Below are 16,189 nucleotides of genomic sequence, written 5' to 3' on the forward strand. Positions count from 1 at the left end.
GATCCTGCCCCTCTGCTCTGTGCTGGTGAGATGTCACCTGGAGTACTGCATCCAGATGTGGAGTCCTCAGTGCAGGAGAGACATGGACCTGTTGGAGTGTGTCCAAAGGAGGGCCACAGAAATAATGCAAGGGATGGAACACCTCTGTGTAAGGACAGACTGAGAGAGCTGGGGCTGTTCAGCCTGGGGAAGGGAATGCTCTGCGGAGACCTGAGAGCGGCCTTTCAGAATCTAAAAGGGGTTTACAAGAAGGAAGAGGAGAGACTCTTTAGCTGTCTGTTGTGATAGGACAAGGGGAAATGGCTTCAAACTAAAAGAGGGGAGATTAGATTGGACATAAGGAAGATTTTTTTACCATAAAGGGGGGGAAGCACCTCTCTGTCCAGAGAGGTGGTGGATGCCCCATCCCTGGAGACATACAAGGTCTGGCTGTAGGGGCCCTGAGCACCCTGATCAGCTGTAGGTGTCCCTGCTCATTGCTGGGGAGTTGGACCAGATAGACTTTAAGGGTTCCTTCCAACTCAAAGATTCTATCATTCTAATTTGTGATTCTATGATTTTTTTTTTTCCTAAAATCATCACTGTGTTTATTCTTTTACAGTTCCATGTGGAAGCTAGTATTTGAGACTGCTCTAACTTCTGCCAAAGAAAAACACGTTGCAGATTGTTGAGGGTTAAAATGATTATTCAGATGTCTCCATAACTTCCTTTGTCTGAAAAAAGCCAGTTTAAAAAATAAGTATGATGGTACTATAAGCAACATTTTTAGACATCATTCTAAAATGCCAACAAATCCTCTACTTATGTTGTCACTATGGCAAATATAATTTTAAAGTTCTGAAGAAACCCTACTGAGTCCTATCAATAACCACCTGAGGATATAATATATATTTGTCCCAGATGGGGAATTTGGTACAGAACAGCTGAACAAGGCTGAACAAGAAAATGCTGTAAGGGAGGGGAGAAGAAGAGGGGGAGAGTATATTCAACACAGTGTGCATCTAAAATGTGTTCAGTAACAGGAAAAAACAGAGAAACAGTTATGTTTTCCACAGTTTGTTCTTATTCCTATAAAAGAGAAATGTCTGAATATATTTGTGCTGTGTGTGGCTTTTAAAAATCTGTGCTATTTAAGTTTGTCTCTCCTTTTCTGAAATGCTGGATAGCAGAAAAATTAGAAGGATTGAGATAACATGATGAAAAGAAAGTGAAAAATAGGATAATGGAAAGGGAAGGTATTTCTGTGTGACAATTTTAAAACTGAGTTTGAATGCTTATTTAACTCAGCTGCCTAACAGCCAATTTGGAGGAGATTTTCCTCAGCAATAGCCTTTCAGTTAAAAGAATTTCTAGTTCTGGAGTTCTTAAAAAAGCAGGAAAGATAAAGAAATTGACGTTACTCATTCTTCTGTTGCAAGAAACAAGTACAAATTTGCGGCTCTTTCAAAAAGCTCCTTTTGCTCAGTGAAAAGCACACCACCTTTCTTTTCTTTCTTTTTTTTTTTTTTTTGGAGTCACCTTGAGGATTATCATAGGAGTTTTGTGCAGGTTAATGAGTATTTGTAAAACACTGCAGGAGCGTCAGGTGAAAATGGAAGTACTGTTCTAGTGCAGACAGGGTGTTTCTTCAGTGCACCTTGTTCTAATTCCTGGGTTCATACTGAAAAGAGAAATATTAAATGAAATGCTTTACATATGCATTTAAAATATGTCACACTTTAAGTTATTTTTCTGGAAACAACAAATGTTATCTTACCATCTCCTCCAACCCTGCACAGTAAAATAATGATGAAAAGTTGACCTCACTGTATCCATAGCAGCAGCTTTTATTCTCAGAAGCACAGGATTAAGTATTCAATGCAGGTTTCAAAAGGAAATATTTAACTTTTTTCTTCAAGCATAGAATTAAACTTTTTTTTTTTTTTTAAATCTGCTTGTAAGGAAGAAAGCTTGCATTTAAACTTTTCCAGTAATTACACAGAAAAAAAAAAAAAAAAAAAAATAAAGCTAATAGCAAAGTAAAATGCTTCTTGTTTTATCTATTACAGTAGGTGGGTTTGTCCTTAGCATTGAATACAGGTAGAAGTTTTTGATGCATTAGAATAGAATAAATTTGTGTCAATGTTGTACTAAGTTAAATTTCTATGGAATACTTCTCTGCTCCAACGTCTCCAAAAGCATTAAAGGAGAAGAGGGAAGGCACCTGATAGTTTTCACAGCCAGGAGGGTCAGGAGGGCCCTCTGCTGCCCGAGGTCTGCTCCCCCCATTTTGCCCCACACACCCCTGCAGAAGGGCTGCTTACAGCTTTTGGCAGCTTTGAACAGATCTCCTGCCTGTAAATTCTTTTCATTGTAGCTGAAAGATGTCTCCATTCCACATCTGTAAAAGGAATTGATAGCATTTCTGGATCTGATAAATTGTGGGACAGGGCAAAGGAAGAGAGAGTACAGTGGGAATAAGTTGAAAGGACTGCAAAATGCATGGCGTTTTATCTGCCGTGCATCCCCTGGGTGATGCACAGGATGGATCCTACAGGGAACCAAAGAAAAGTAAAAGCAGCATTTTTCATTCCTTTGGTATTCTCTGTTCTGTGAGCTGAATGTAGTAAGCAACCAGCAAGCAAAAACAGAATCACAGAATCACAGAATGGCCAGGGCTGGAAGGGACCTCAAGGATCATGAATCTCCAACCCCCAAACAACACGCAGGGCCACCGACCTCCACATTTAATACTAGACCAGGCTGCCCAAGGCTCCATCCAACCTGGCCTTGAAAACCTCCAGGGTCGGGGGAACCTGACCAGCTTCTGGTTGTGTAGTGAATAACTGCATGTCCCAGACTGAGATGGGGCTCAGATTGAAACTGAACAGTGAGCTTCACACTGACAACTCTGAAAGTATTTTTTTAAAGACTATTTCACTCTTTCAAATTCTGTTTTGATATATTTTTCAATAATATTGCCACCCGCCTATTCATGGCACTCGTAGGCTCTGTCTCACGTCTACAGATATCCAGCAACTTGGAATTATTTCTCATTAAATTAATTTTACGATGTGGAAATTAGTAATTTCACACAGATTTATTCAATTGTGTGTGACTGGTTTTTAATTTCCACTACAGCTCCGGCTCACTTTCATGTTTTGTTTGGCATCAGTATTTACCCAGTTTTTGGAAGACATCAATCTCACAGAATAGTCCTGGTAATGAGCCGCTCTATGCCTCAGTTTCTTTATTGGAAGATAGCAGTAATCCCTTCATCGCTGTGTATTATGAAGCTTTCTGCATCAACATCTGGAAAATATTTTCAGATCCTTGAATTAAAGAGGCGGTGAATTGAAGTTATTATGAAATTGATTCGCAGTGTAAAAGGGACAGCCATTTGTTTCCAAAACCGCTTTCAGTCAAATCCAAGAGTAAAGATTTTAAACATGAATAATGATGGAACTCAAATTAATTGTTGGAATTGCAGGCTAATATGCTGAACTAATTAAGCCAGCAAAGAGTTCCATTTATGTTTGCCAAAGATCCTCTTTGTGTTACAGATACTGAGTATATCATCAAATGAGAGAAATGAAAATATGAAGCATAGGTTTATCTTTAAAACAGAGCGGGTGAAAGGGTCCAGAGGCAAGTGCAGAAGTGAAATATTTACCAGTGCAATTTAATTTTCCACTTTGAAACACCAGAGATAATTAGAATTATTCTCATTTGTCTACACGTCAGCATGATTTAGGATTCTACTTAATGTGGAAAAAAAAAAAAAAAAAGCATGCATTGAAGTGAATTAGAGCAAAAATCTCCCTGTCACAAAGTGGAAAAACAGAATATGCCATAGAAAGAATCATGGCAAGACAAGGGATCAAGTTCTGAGGGATCAAATTCTGAGGTCTGTCTGGATTGTCCTCAGCACAAACGGGGGGAAAGTGGAAGTCAGGGCACTTTTGGAGCTGGTGGAGCTCCTGGCCACACATCCACGGCCAATGAAGATGTTTCCCAGAATCATAGAATGGCCTGGGTTGAAAAGGACCACAATGAACATCCAGTTTCAACCCCCCTGCTACGTGCAGGGTCGCCAACCAGCACACCAGGCTGCCCAGAGCCACATCCAGCCTGGCCTTGAATGCTCCAGGGATGGGCACCTCCCAACGAGGGGCCGTGCACCCCTTCCCCCAGCCCACAGCCCGCCCATCGCCGGAACACCGCCAGCCCCGCCCCGTCCCGCCGCGCGCGCACCCCGTGCCCGGCTGCTCCTTGCCCCTTCCGGGCCACCGTAGTTTCGGCAGGAGGCGGGGGCGCGCGGGGGCTGTTGGGACGGGTTATGAAGTTGGACGCGGCGCGGAAAGTCGGCCCGCGCGGCGGGGCGGCGCTGATTGGTCGGCAGTAAGCGCCGGACCCCGGAGAGAACCGCGAGCAGCGGCTCCTGAGCCAATCGGCGCGGCCGGCTCGTGGTGCCGGGCCCGGGCCCTGAGGAGGCTCCGCCGGGCGGGGAGGGGCAGGTGGGCGGCGGGGCCCGAGCGGGTCCTGAGGGGCGCCGGGGGAGGGGCGGGGCTGCGGGCCTGGGGGTTCACGGTCAGTTTCTATTTCTGAGGGAAGAACGGAGAGCTGAAGCCGTGGGGGAGCGTCCCGCGAGAGCTCCCGGCTGGAGGCCTCTCGGGGTGTGTGCTGCTGGTGCTTGAAGTTACCCGCGTGGCGGAGAAATGGGAGTAAACTTCGCAGGGCTGGGACTGGCGGTCCGGGCCTCGGCTCACAGCTCGTTGGCTCACAGCGGCAGCCCCGCTCAGCAGCATGGCGGGTTTACCTGCTTTTTTCATTTGTAAGCCGGCTTTAAAAGAAGCTCACGTTCGAAGTAAATTACCTTCTTCTCGAGGAAACGACATTGAATGGGGTTGTCCTCTTCTTGTAAAGTGACCTGTTGTATGTTCTTAATTAATTATTATTATTATTATTTTTGCTAAGTAGGTGCAGCCATGCAAGAAAGCATACGTTTTGCTTCATCAGGGGATGATATTAAGATATGGGATTCCTCATCTCTGACTGTGGTGGAGCAGTTCAACCCACATACGTCTCCGCATCCCGTCAGCTCTCTGTGCTGGGCCAGCAATAGTATCCTTTACAGCTTCAGCCACAGTTCTGTGGGTGCTCTGCGAGATGCCATCACATTCCATTTGTCTCGCAGTAAATGACAGGCCTGATGTCGGACCGAACTGTGTGAAAAGATTCCTCTATGCTCTGTTCTTTGTGCTGAAATGATTTACAAAATAAACTCATGCTGGTAAAGGCTTCAGAAGAAGCGAATCCTCCTTTAGGAGGTTAACACATGTTTAATGATGGTGATGTACCTAGATTGCCAACCAACTGCAAAACTTATTAATTTTTTTTTTTTCATGAGGTGATTACATTTATAACTTTCAAGGTAGTGCTGAATTTATTGACAAGGCTGAAAACACCTCATTTGCTGGTGTGGTAAAATTCTGTATCTATGGAGAAAAAACATAATGTAAGAGCAATCTGCTCTCACCCCTTACTCTGTAGGCAGAGGTTAAGCATAGCAGGAAGGGCAGGGAAACAAGATCTGTGTATTTTTATACATCAAGTGTGTGTATTTATGTATATATACTGTGTCTATATATACACACAGTTATGTATATATCTATGTCTGTTGTTAAGTAAACTTCAATATAGACACTGTTTTGTCCTGCTTTGTTCTTTTCTTTACCTCTGCCTCCAGAGCTGAACAGAGCGTCCTGCTCCATATGCTTGTTAGATGTAAAGAGTTGAGTTTCATTCTGCATAGTTGTTAAGCTAAAACATCTTGAAATAAAGAAATAGCAGTCACCGCTCTGCATACCATCCTTTTGTTTGGACTAGGTGATCTTAGTGGTCTTTTCCAACTTAATGATTCTATGGTGTTAAATCCAGCCCAATGAGCTGCGTTCTTAATAAGCAAATATAGAATCACAATGGTGTTAGCCTGAAGATGTAGGGGATGCAGATTTGAGTGATTACCCAAATAGTTTGGAGTAGAGTGCAGGGTCAGTTTCCTTTCTTTCTATTTGTATACTGGAGACTTTTCTTAGCACTTTGACCTACTTGGTGCAATTAAAGGTGTTCCTTTTTTTCCCCCCTCCTCCATATAGAGAGTGACAAACTAGCAAACGTATTCATTGTACTCCAGAAACAATATGACAAACTGGTTTAATTAACATTTATCATGAGCAGGACTTCTCATTCAATTTTTTCGCTCTTTCAATTTGTTCTGGTTGCAGCAGCAGGCGTCTCTCTGAACTCCAGTGCTAAAGGAGCTTGTATTTGGGGTGTGGGGTTAAAAGGGAACGCAGGCTGGGTGAGCTGCCTTATCAGGGAAGAGCTCTTAAACAATATCTGCCAGATATTTCTCCTCTGAAAGAAATTGCACTGCTTTGTATTGGGAAGCAAGAGCTGCAAACGCTGCAAGAGCTTCTTAGTTGAAGCTCATTAATTAGCCGTGTGTTTCTATTTCTAGGGTCCTTCAAGGTGAAGTACTTCAGCTTGTTTAGCCCACCTGCTATCTGTTCAGTAAGGGAGACTCACAATTGCTTGTATTAATTGAAAGTATGATATGGTTATCATCCATAACTTGTCACTAAGATAGCTTCCTGGTCAGTGCTTCAGCTGCTGGGGATAAAATTGCTGTGTCAAGCTGCAAAAGTAAACCTGTTCCACTTTTTGAAGTAGCTGAAGGAGTAAGTATGGCGTGTGTGTGTGTGTGTGTGTGTGCGCGCACATTGTTTGCATCTCATCTCTTCTGCATGTTGATTATCAGTTTAATTTTGGTGGAGTTAAAAGTTCAGAAGTGTATATAGAGTGGACATGTGGCACTATAAACTCTTCAGGAAGCCAGACTTGGTTTTGGCAGGGTTACTCCAATGGCTTTTTGTGTTCTAAACCATTCTAATTGTTCTCCTTATTGTCGTGCTCGTTTACGTTGGAAGTCCTGGAAGGTGTGCAGAGTGGCTTTTAGGTGTGCAGAGCAAACGCTTTCAGAGGTGGACAGTTTGTTGTGGAGATTCCACCAAATCTGAGACAAACCCAATGCTATCATTTCCAGTTTAAGCATGTCAATAATTAGATGGACTTGTGTGGGTTTTTTTTTTTCTTCTTTACTTCAAATCTCAGGAACTTAAAAGTGAATTTTCAACGTGATAGAACTGAATAATTTGTCCTCGCTGTGGGTCTATTGCTGAGATTGACTTTTTTTTTTCCAAAAGCTGCCACTTCAGTGATTATTTTAAAAAGAAGCACTTTGTGGACTTAGGAGGTTTGATGCTTTAGTATTCTTTGTCATGTTTCGGGAATGTGAAGTACGTGACTTAGACAACTTAATATTCCGAGGGCTTTTTTTCCCCCAAACCTAGCAGTTTCTTTTGAAGAGTCTCTACCCAAATAGAAGTCTATGGTTATACTTTAGAGACCTCTAATTTAAAGGGAAAATGCATTTTGAAGGAAAAGATGCTCAAATAATTTAAAATGGTGAAAGGAGAATGTAGCATTGAAGAGTTTATTAATTAGAATATTGAAATATTGAAGATATGTCTGAATTGGGTTGGACTTGAAATGCTTCATGTTTGGCAATGACTGTGGTGTGCCAATGGATCCATCAGTCGGTGAGGTATGTGCATTCATGAAGATGAAAACACCATCACTGTGCTTATAAGCAATTTGAGGAGATCTCTTAATTATCTTTAACGTACAATTTTTCCTTTCCCTCCTTCCCTGTCAGGCGAAACAGACGTGTGTGAGCTTAAGTTCCAGTTCTTTGTATGTTGCCAGTGGGGGCCTTGATAGCACCGTTCATATCTGGGATCTCAAATCCAGAAGGGTTCACCGTAGCCTTAAGGTAAGCTTGGCTGGAGAGGGACTGGAGCTTAAATTGAGTGCACCCTCAGCAAGTTTGCTGATGACACCAAGCTGAGTGGTGTGGTTGACACGGTGGAAGGAAAGGATGCCATTCAGAGGGACCTTCACAGACTTGAAAGGTGGGTCCGGGTGAACCTAATGAGGTTCAGCACAGCAAATTGCAAGGATTTGCACTTGGGCTGGAGAAATCTCAAACATCCATACAGACTGGAAGGAGCAGTCCTTGAGAGCAGCCCTGTGGAGAAGGACCTGGGGGTGTTGATGAATGAGAAACTTAACATGAGCCAGCAGTGTGCCCTTGCATCTTGGAAAGCAAATGGTATCTTGGGCTCCATCAGAAGAGGGGTGGCCAGCAGGGACAGGGAGGTGATTGTCCCTCTCTACTCTGCCCTTGTGAGGCACCATCTGGAGTACTGTGTCCAGGTCTGGAGCCCACAGTACAAGAAAGACAGGGAGCTGTTGGAGAGGGTCCAGAGGAGGGCCACAAAGATGATCAGGGGACTGGAGCACCTCCCCTGTGAAGACAGGCTGAGGGAGCTGGGCTTGTTCAGCCTGGAGACCTCATTGCAGCAGGGGGACCTCAGTGCAGCTTTCCAGGACCTAAAGGGAGCCTATAAACAGGTGGGGAATCAACTCTTTGAAAGGGTAGATAACGGCAGGATAAAGGGAAACGGTTTTAAGTTGAAGGCGGGAAGATTTAGGTTGGATGTCAGGGGGAATTTCTTTACTGTGAGTGGTGAGGTGCTGGAACAGGCTGCCCAGAGAGGTTGTGGATGCCCTGTCTCTGGAGGTGTTCGAAGCCAGACTGGATGGGGTCCTGGGCAGCCTGGTCTAGTATTAAATGGGGAGGTTGGTGGCTCTGCCTATGGCAGGGGGGTTGGAGGTTCATGATTCTTGAGGTCCCTTCCAACCCTGGCCATTCTGTGATTCTGTGATTACATGACTTCCAGAACTTGCTGCCAGTTGCAATAATGTGCTTTCTCTGTCGTGGATCTGTAGGATCAAGTTCATAGGTAGAAGCTAGAATGCCTGTGTGTCTTATTTAACTGAGTGTTTTTTATGTATGGTAAATTGCAAATTAATAGCCATGCTTAAGTTGATGACTTCAGGGTACAAGTCTATAATAACTTATGTTGAAATTTTCAGAATAGACTTCCTACTTTGAGAATTTATATTGATATTCTCTGGTGATTTTTCAAGGTCTGTGTTTTGGGTAATGGCTGTTCTGATACTTCAAACCAAGAAGATGCTTTGTTTTGTAGAATCACATGATGGTTGAGGTTGGAAGGGACTTTAAATCTCATCCATTCCAACCCCACCGACTCCACCAGGCTGCCCTGGGCTCCATCCAATTTAGCCTTGAAACTTCCAGGGATGGGGCACCCACAGCTCTCTGGGCAACCTGTGCCATTGCCTCACTGCCTTCTAAGTAAAGAATTTCCCCCAAACATCTAACCTGAATTTTCCCTCTTTTAGTTAAAGCCCCTTCTCCTATCACTGTTTGTAGGGTACTGTGGTAGAGCTAATGCCAGGCATGACTCAGTAAGTGAAATTGTGAATGCAAAACTGGTGGCTGTTTGTCTCTTTTTAACTGATCTAATATGAATTCTCTAAATATTGCTATAATGTAAAAAATATTATAATGTTCAACTATGCATAATTTCAGTGATCCCTTCAACAGATGTTTTGCCCTCACTTAGGACCACAGTTAAAGATGCTTTAGCACTGCTATGATTTTTTTAAAAACACTTATATTTTGTTTCTGAATGTTTTGACCTTTTTCCTCCTACCCTTTTCCACAGGATCATAAAGATGAAGTTACATGTGTTGCATATAATTGGAACGATTGCTACATTGCTTCTGGATCTTTGAGTGGTGAAATAATCCTACACAGCGTTACCACCAATTTATCCAGTGCTCCCTTTGGTTATAACAGCAGTCAGGTAGGATCTGTTAATTATGTTAAGTATGTATTAACTTGCTGTTGTGTGTGAAGCTTAAATTTGAAGCTTAAACATCTAGTGTTTAGAAATTTGAAGTATGTATTGAGAGCTGTACTGCATTTTTAAAAGCTGCCAGAATATTGTTTTTTTTTTCTTTTGATGTTTTTAGGAGTGCCTTAATTGGGAGGAAAGAAGCGGATCTCTATTTATTCTAGCCTTAAACAATAGGTATCATGGAAGTCCAAATTTAGGAGGTGTAATCCCAGTTTGCCAGTTCTCCTTAGCACAGTTTTGTCCTTTCTGAGTCAGGTCTGGTTCATTGTTGACCTTTCTCGACTCTGCTGATGTTGTTGGTTTGTGGAACTGCAGTGAGTTCATGTGGTGATTTTGGTGCATCCTTGTACTCTTGCTTCTTACTTCTCTATTACTTCCACAACTGCATACCACATGGAGTTCCATTTACACCTGGGATTACCCTCACAGACCTGGGATTCTCTCTAGCAGAGGAATTCCCTCCCCCTTGCCTGTGTTATTTTCCTACGGACTTCCTACTACCCCAACTGTAATGCAGAAGCTCCAGTGCTTCTGCATGGGGCTTACTGATCTCGAAGACAGTACACAGAGGCAAGAGAACAGCCAGCACTTTAATGAAAGGGTACTCAGGGTACTGGGGGCAGCTGGCTGGTAGTGTCTCCACCTAATCTTTGTTACTGGTGGTGCCAGCTGGTAGGGTGCCTGCCCTGGGGTTTCCCCCTGCAGGTAGGGGTGGCAGCAGGCCAGCCAGATGTCCACACAACCCTTTAGTGCTGTGGCTATATATATATATATATATATATTTGTAGAAAGCAGCAAGACTTGTTTACAGTTACAGAGCAGTTTCTCACAAACAAGTTTCTTCTAGCTGTGTGCAGAAGCTAGAGGCAGTTTACTTGCATTCTCAAGCTAACATGAGCTCTTTCTCATGGGCTTGTTACCCATTCAGGCCATGATCAGTATTTTTCCACTCAGAAGGTATGTTTACTTTTATACGGTTTACAGCAGATATTATTTTCTAGGCTCTGCTGCCTCAAGAACAAACTTCTGTGCATCTTAAGACTGAACAAAATATAGTCAGCTCTACATATCAAAGCAGGATTTCAATATTCTACTCAATGTCTGTTGCCATGAGTAGAATAGGTAGCCTGTTTTCTGATTTATCCAAATTAATCAGATTTACAACTGAGCAGAGCCATCTGTACAGTAGATGAGAATGTAAGCCTATGTTTGAAAATAATACATTTATTTAATCTGGAGATTAAAATTGCACATCTGCTCACAGAGTAAGATCATTGAGGTTTTATATTACCTACTTAGGTACTTAAGTGAGATTTTTTGAATGACTGGTTTAAAGGAAAACTGTGAAAGACAAATAGAAAACTGTGTACTATTGAAGGGCCTTGGTAGGGTTTCCACTGCAGTTCCTTTTCGCAGACTCAGAAAATATTGCAGAATTATTGAGTATAGTTAGGATATCAAGGCTTGCTATCAAAGCTTCTGCAATAGTGAAGGAGCTCTGTTGTCCCACTGAGTGTTCCAAAGTGAGTTCTTACAGTGGTTTTTAGCTCAGGAACAATGAAGGTGTTGTGCTCCCAATGTTTTTTTCCCTTTTTATTATTGAGCCACTGTCATAGAGCCAGTGTGGGGACCTTTGTAGTGGGGAATACTGAAGTTATGCCATGGTTTTCTGTTACTGCAACAGCATTTTTTAATGTTAGATTGCAGATGGAGTAGGAAGTCAAATTTTTCTCCTTTCTAGCCCAAGCAATATAACTTGATGAAGAATGTCTTATGGCTTTACAGCATCACAAAGATTGTGGCATATTTCTGTTGAAAAATCTACCTTAAGTTCAGACCCTACTTTCAGGTGCTGCAGTATCTTTGATCCATCACCATAGTCTCATAGTTATATTGAAGCAAAATTGTACTTCATGCTTGGCTTGATCTTAAAAATCCGTCTGTCTAGTCAGTTCATTTTTCTGATTTGACTGTTGCTGTGAAAAATACGGATGTGAGACAGGGACTGCAGGAATATCCACGGGTGGATTAAAAGGCTGAGATGAATATCTAGAGTGGGGATTGTTCTGCTAGTTAGTTGGAAAATTAAGTTCTGGTAAGGATGATTTGCATCAACCTGTTTGATAGATTTCTCCTCTTTCCACCCAGAAGTGATTAGGAGTAAGTGATGCAGTGAATAGCTATTTTGGCAGATGAAATCAAGAGGCCTGCTGCAAAGCTGAGTGACCTTTAAGATGGCTAAAGATCTCTGAAGTGTTAAATCAAAGTAATTGCGAGCACGGAGCTACTGTTCGCTTTCTAAAGGGCCTCTAGCATGTTTTAAGCCGGGACAGTTATTTGATTGTGGTCTTAATTTAAAATGGAATTGAGTTGTGATTTTGTAATGTGATGGCTGCTTGGGTGTCCCGGTTTATCAGCTTATCTCATGTCCTACTAATGATCTCCGTTCTTTTGTGCAAAGAAGTTTTATTTTTGTTGGGGAGTTCAATTGATACTTGCGGGGAATTGCAGGATTCATTGCGCAGTGAAGCAAATGCATGAAGACTTGTGTAGTTCCCTTAGAGAAATCTAAAAAGCCTCTACTTGATTTATAGTTTAGGGGCACAGTTTTCTGAGGGTGAGCTTGAATAGATACACGATGTATTGTTCTGCTTGGTCTTGGCAAAGCTGTCTGGCTTAGTAAGGGTCACCACTCCTTAGTAACTTTTCTGCAGTTGGGGAATGTGAGGTCAGACTAACCTTATAAAATTGAGCTTGTCTCTGTTTGATTCCATGTGATGGAATGTAGTTGCCTTGCCAGTTAATTTCTGTAATTGTGTGGAGTCTACAAGCAGCAGAATAGCCCAAGGTTGCAGTGCTTTCTGTGACTTTAAACAATACTCTTTTCAAATGAGTATTGGCCTATATTCTATTAATTGATTTTGATTTAGAAACATCTTTGTGCTTTCTTAGAGCTCAGTCCTTACACCGAATTGTTTGCAGATCCCATAATTTGTCTTTGCTGTTGGTATTCATTAAGACTACCAGATTCTTATCTGCTTGCTGTTGTGAGGTTGAATTAAAGTTTGTTTTGAAGCATAATGATTGTTCAAGTCTTCGCTGCCTTGTGCTATTCTCCTAGCAACAGGATTTGGTTTAGCTGTTTGATCAGCTGGCTGAGATGTGAGGAGTTTTGGTCACCTTGGATAATGAAATAGCCCTCAGCTTTTTAAACTATCAATTGGGTTTACAGCTGCCTTCTCGCTTACAAGGCTCACTGAGGTGAAAGGAGGTAGCGCAGTTTCTTTATCTTTAAACGAGATAGTTGATAGCACTGGACTACTTTGTGTTTACTTTTGAGTGTGTCATTTGTTTCCCAACGGTGGAAAACCCTGAGTGCGGGCAATCCTGAGCAATGGGATAACCATTGTCTGAAGCCTGGTCTGCCTGTTTTGCTGTGAGGTGTGAAGTTAAATGTACTTCCATTTCCTGCAGAATGTCTACTTCAGTCACAGCTAAGGCAAAAAGATGTGTGTGCTTTGTGCTGCATCGATTGGTAGCGTTCTGAAGAGGGCTTTGTTTTTTCTTTGCCCGCTCAGCACCTTGTGCTAAAAACATTTATGGAAGTTCTATGCATGCAGAATTAGCAGGAATCACCAGGAGCTGTACTTGAGGTGCAGTGAAGCTTTCCTCATATCTGCTCTTTTCTTTGTAGCCTTGACAGCTTTAGCTCCCGAAAGTGGCTCTTAACAAATCACTGCTGCGTTCTAAATAATCTTGAAGTGATTTTTCCTGCTAGCTTAGAAAACAGACACCCACTTCTATTCAGCAATATGCTTAAGTGTGTTTGAGTTTCGGCCACAAATTTAAGCCTCCTGTTTCCTTGAGTATGTTTTAGCAGTTGCCTTAACACCAGAGAAGCTTGAAGCTTGTTGTTGACCTGATCAGTGACAGTGAGGAGTGAATGGAAGCTTTCCTCACACCTCACACGTCTTCTGTCAACAAAAGTTGAAATGAAACTGCTCTGAGGAAGTACAATGACTTCAATGAGAAGGGTGAAATGGAGATAATATGGGAAGGGTATGTGATATGAAAGACATGAGAACTGGGCTTGAGGAGGAGGAAAATTAGGAATGAAAATGGAAGGCTTGAAAGGATAACAAGGCAGGTTTGAGGAGAGCTGAGAGAATAAAAGTGGTGGGCAGAGGGATGGAAGAAGGCAAACACAGAACATGAGCAGATGTTGGGGCAGTAAGGGAGGGATTTGAAAGTAAGTTAGAGAATTGTGAGGGATGGAAATGTGTCCCATGTAGATCATGTAATTCATTTACTCTATGGAGACAAATTGAAAGATGCCAGTAAAAAATGTCTCTATCATGTCTAGTAGTGGTTCATATTAATTATATCAATTCATATTCTGTCTTGCTTGAATACACAGTTGAGGGCACCTCTCCTTTGTTAGGCACCTACGCTTCCAGTGAGACATGCAGTATAAATGCTAGAAATTATGCTGGAGGCGTACAATCCAACAAATATCTCTAGTAAAATGAAGAGAAAAATAAGATAATGTTTAGTACAGTGCATTGTGATGAGGGTTATGCTAGAAAGTAGAGTAAGAAGTTGTGACAGTATAAAAAAATCCTGAAAGTTTCCAAGGAAAAGGACCTATTGATCATAAAACTGCCTAAAAGGACTTGAGGATGGCAGCTGGATGAGCCAGCAGCTCTTGGAGCTCAGAAAGCCAGTTGTATCCTAGGCTGCATCAAAAGGTCTCCTTGGAGCTTCAAAAGCAGTGTGGGGAGGGAGTGATCCTGCCTCTCTACTTTGTGCTGGTGAGATGTCACCTGGAGTACTGCATCCAGATGTGGAGTCCTCAGTGCAGGAGAGATGTGGACCTGTTGGAGTGTGTCCAAAGGAGGGCCACAGAAATAATGCAAGGGATGGAACACCTCCGTGTAAGGACAGACTGAGAGAGCTGGGGCTGTTCAGCCTGGAGAAGAAAAGGCTCTAAGGAGACCTGAGGGCAGCCTTTCAGTATCTAAAGGGGGGGCTATAAGAAAGGGGGACAGGCTCTTTAGCAGGGTCTGTTGTGGTAGTTCTTTACAGTAAGAGTAGTGAGGCACTGTCACAGATTGCCCAGAGAGGTGGTGGATGCCCCATCCCTGGAGGCATGCAAGGTCAGGCTGGGGATGCTCTGAGCACCCTGATCAGCTGTAGGTGTCCCTGCTCATTGCTGGGGAGCTGGACCACATGGCCTTTAAGGCTCCTTTCCAACTCAAATGGTTCTATGTTAAAACGGCAATCAGCAACCAAAACAGAGGATCACAAAAAAACATGCAATCTAAGATGCATCAGAAAGCTGATTGCAGTATACAAAGGAACTGTTACTGTGTTTGGAGAGGCAGTAGCAAATGTTTTCATGATCATAACGAATTTTTGATTGTCCATTTTCAAGAGATTCAGACTGGAAATGTTGCAGGGAGTCTGAAGGATGGTAACTAGGAACAGCTTAAGTGTGATGCTATTGCTGTCACTGCAGTGAATTTAGTGCAAGTGAGCCATAAATAAAACTGAGCTAGAGATTGAGTATTGTAATTTAATATTAGTGCAGTGAGGTTTTGAGGCATCCTCTGGAGCAAGATGGTGAGAACAAAATACTTATCTGCTTCTGAAATACAGGTAAGTTCATATATTACATTGTCTGGTGATAACGAGGCTTCATGTGATTGAGCCTGACATATTATCCAGTTTCAAGGTCCTAGCCCATAGAGTGAAGTCTCCTGCAGGACCTTCATACTTGCCTAATCAGTGCAGGGGAACTAAACAACTTTTTTGATGTGATGTATATGTTGACCTCTTACGTACTCAAAATCAAGAAACTTTTCCAGTTTTTTTTTTTCTCATCCACTGTTTTGCTGATCGGGGCACATGCTGCCCTGACAGTAAAAAAGGGAATTATAATGCAGAATGAACTTTACATTTGTGTGTGTAGAGTGGCCAGCCTTTGTAGAGTAATTTAGCTTAACGTCTGTATTTCTAATGCCTGTGCTTAAGGTAATTCAGTGATGTCTAATGGTGGTACTAAAATTTGTGTTTGTCTCACAGCCTATTCGACATCTGAAATACTCCTCCTTTAAGAAGTCCTTGTTGGGCAGTGTTTCTGACAGTGGGAATGTAACTCTGTGGGATGTAAATACTCAGAACCCGTATCGTAATTTTGAAAACACCCATAAAGCACCAGCTTCAGAAATCTGCTTTTCTCCAGTAAATGAGTTGCTCCTTGTAACTGTAGGTTTGGATAAAAGAATTAATCTCTA

The 16,189-nt window shown here is 42.4% G+C and overlaps 1 protein-coding gene across 1 annotated transcript in view; it reads left to right on the forward strand.

Annotated features, from left to right (window-relative positions):
* The first annotated feature begins 4,695 nt into the window (after positions 1 to 4,695).
* The window catches only part of NEDD1 (NEDD1 gamma-tubulin ring complex targeting factor), a 23,959-nt gene continuing 12,465 nt past the window's right edge, over positions 4,696 to 16,189 (forward strand). Inside the window, exons 1-6 of the mRNA XM_042890317.1 lie at positions 4,696 to 4,846; positions 4,957 to 5,103; positions 6,628 to 6,722; positions 7,760 to 7,876; positions 9,699 to 9,839; positions 15,978 to 16,189. Of these exons, the coding sequence (XP_042746251.1) occupies positions 4,786 to 4,846; positions 4,957 to 5,103; positions 6,628 to 6,722; positions 7,760 to 7,876; positions 9,699 to 9,839; positions 15,978 to 16,189 (773 nt within the window). The 5' untranslated portion in view covers positions 4,696 to 4,785. The remainder of the gene's footprint in view (positions 4,847 to 4,956; positions 5,104 to 6,627; positions 6,723 to 7,759; positions 7,877 to 9,698; positions 9,840 to 15,977) is intronic.

Source organism: Lagopus leucura, unplaced genomic scaffold, assembly GCF_019238085.1.
Source record: "Lagopus leucura isolate 7727_CA_CO unplaced genomic scaffold, USGS_WTPT01 Super-Scaffold_100159, whole genome shotgun sequence".
In the NCBI taxonomy this organism is placed as follows: domain Eukaryota; kingdom Metazoa; phylum Chordata; class Aves; order Galliformes; family Phasianidae; genus Lagopus; species Lagopus leucura.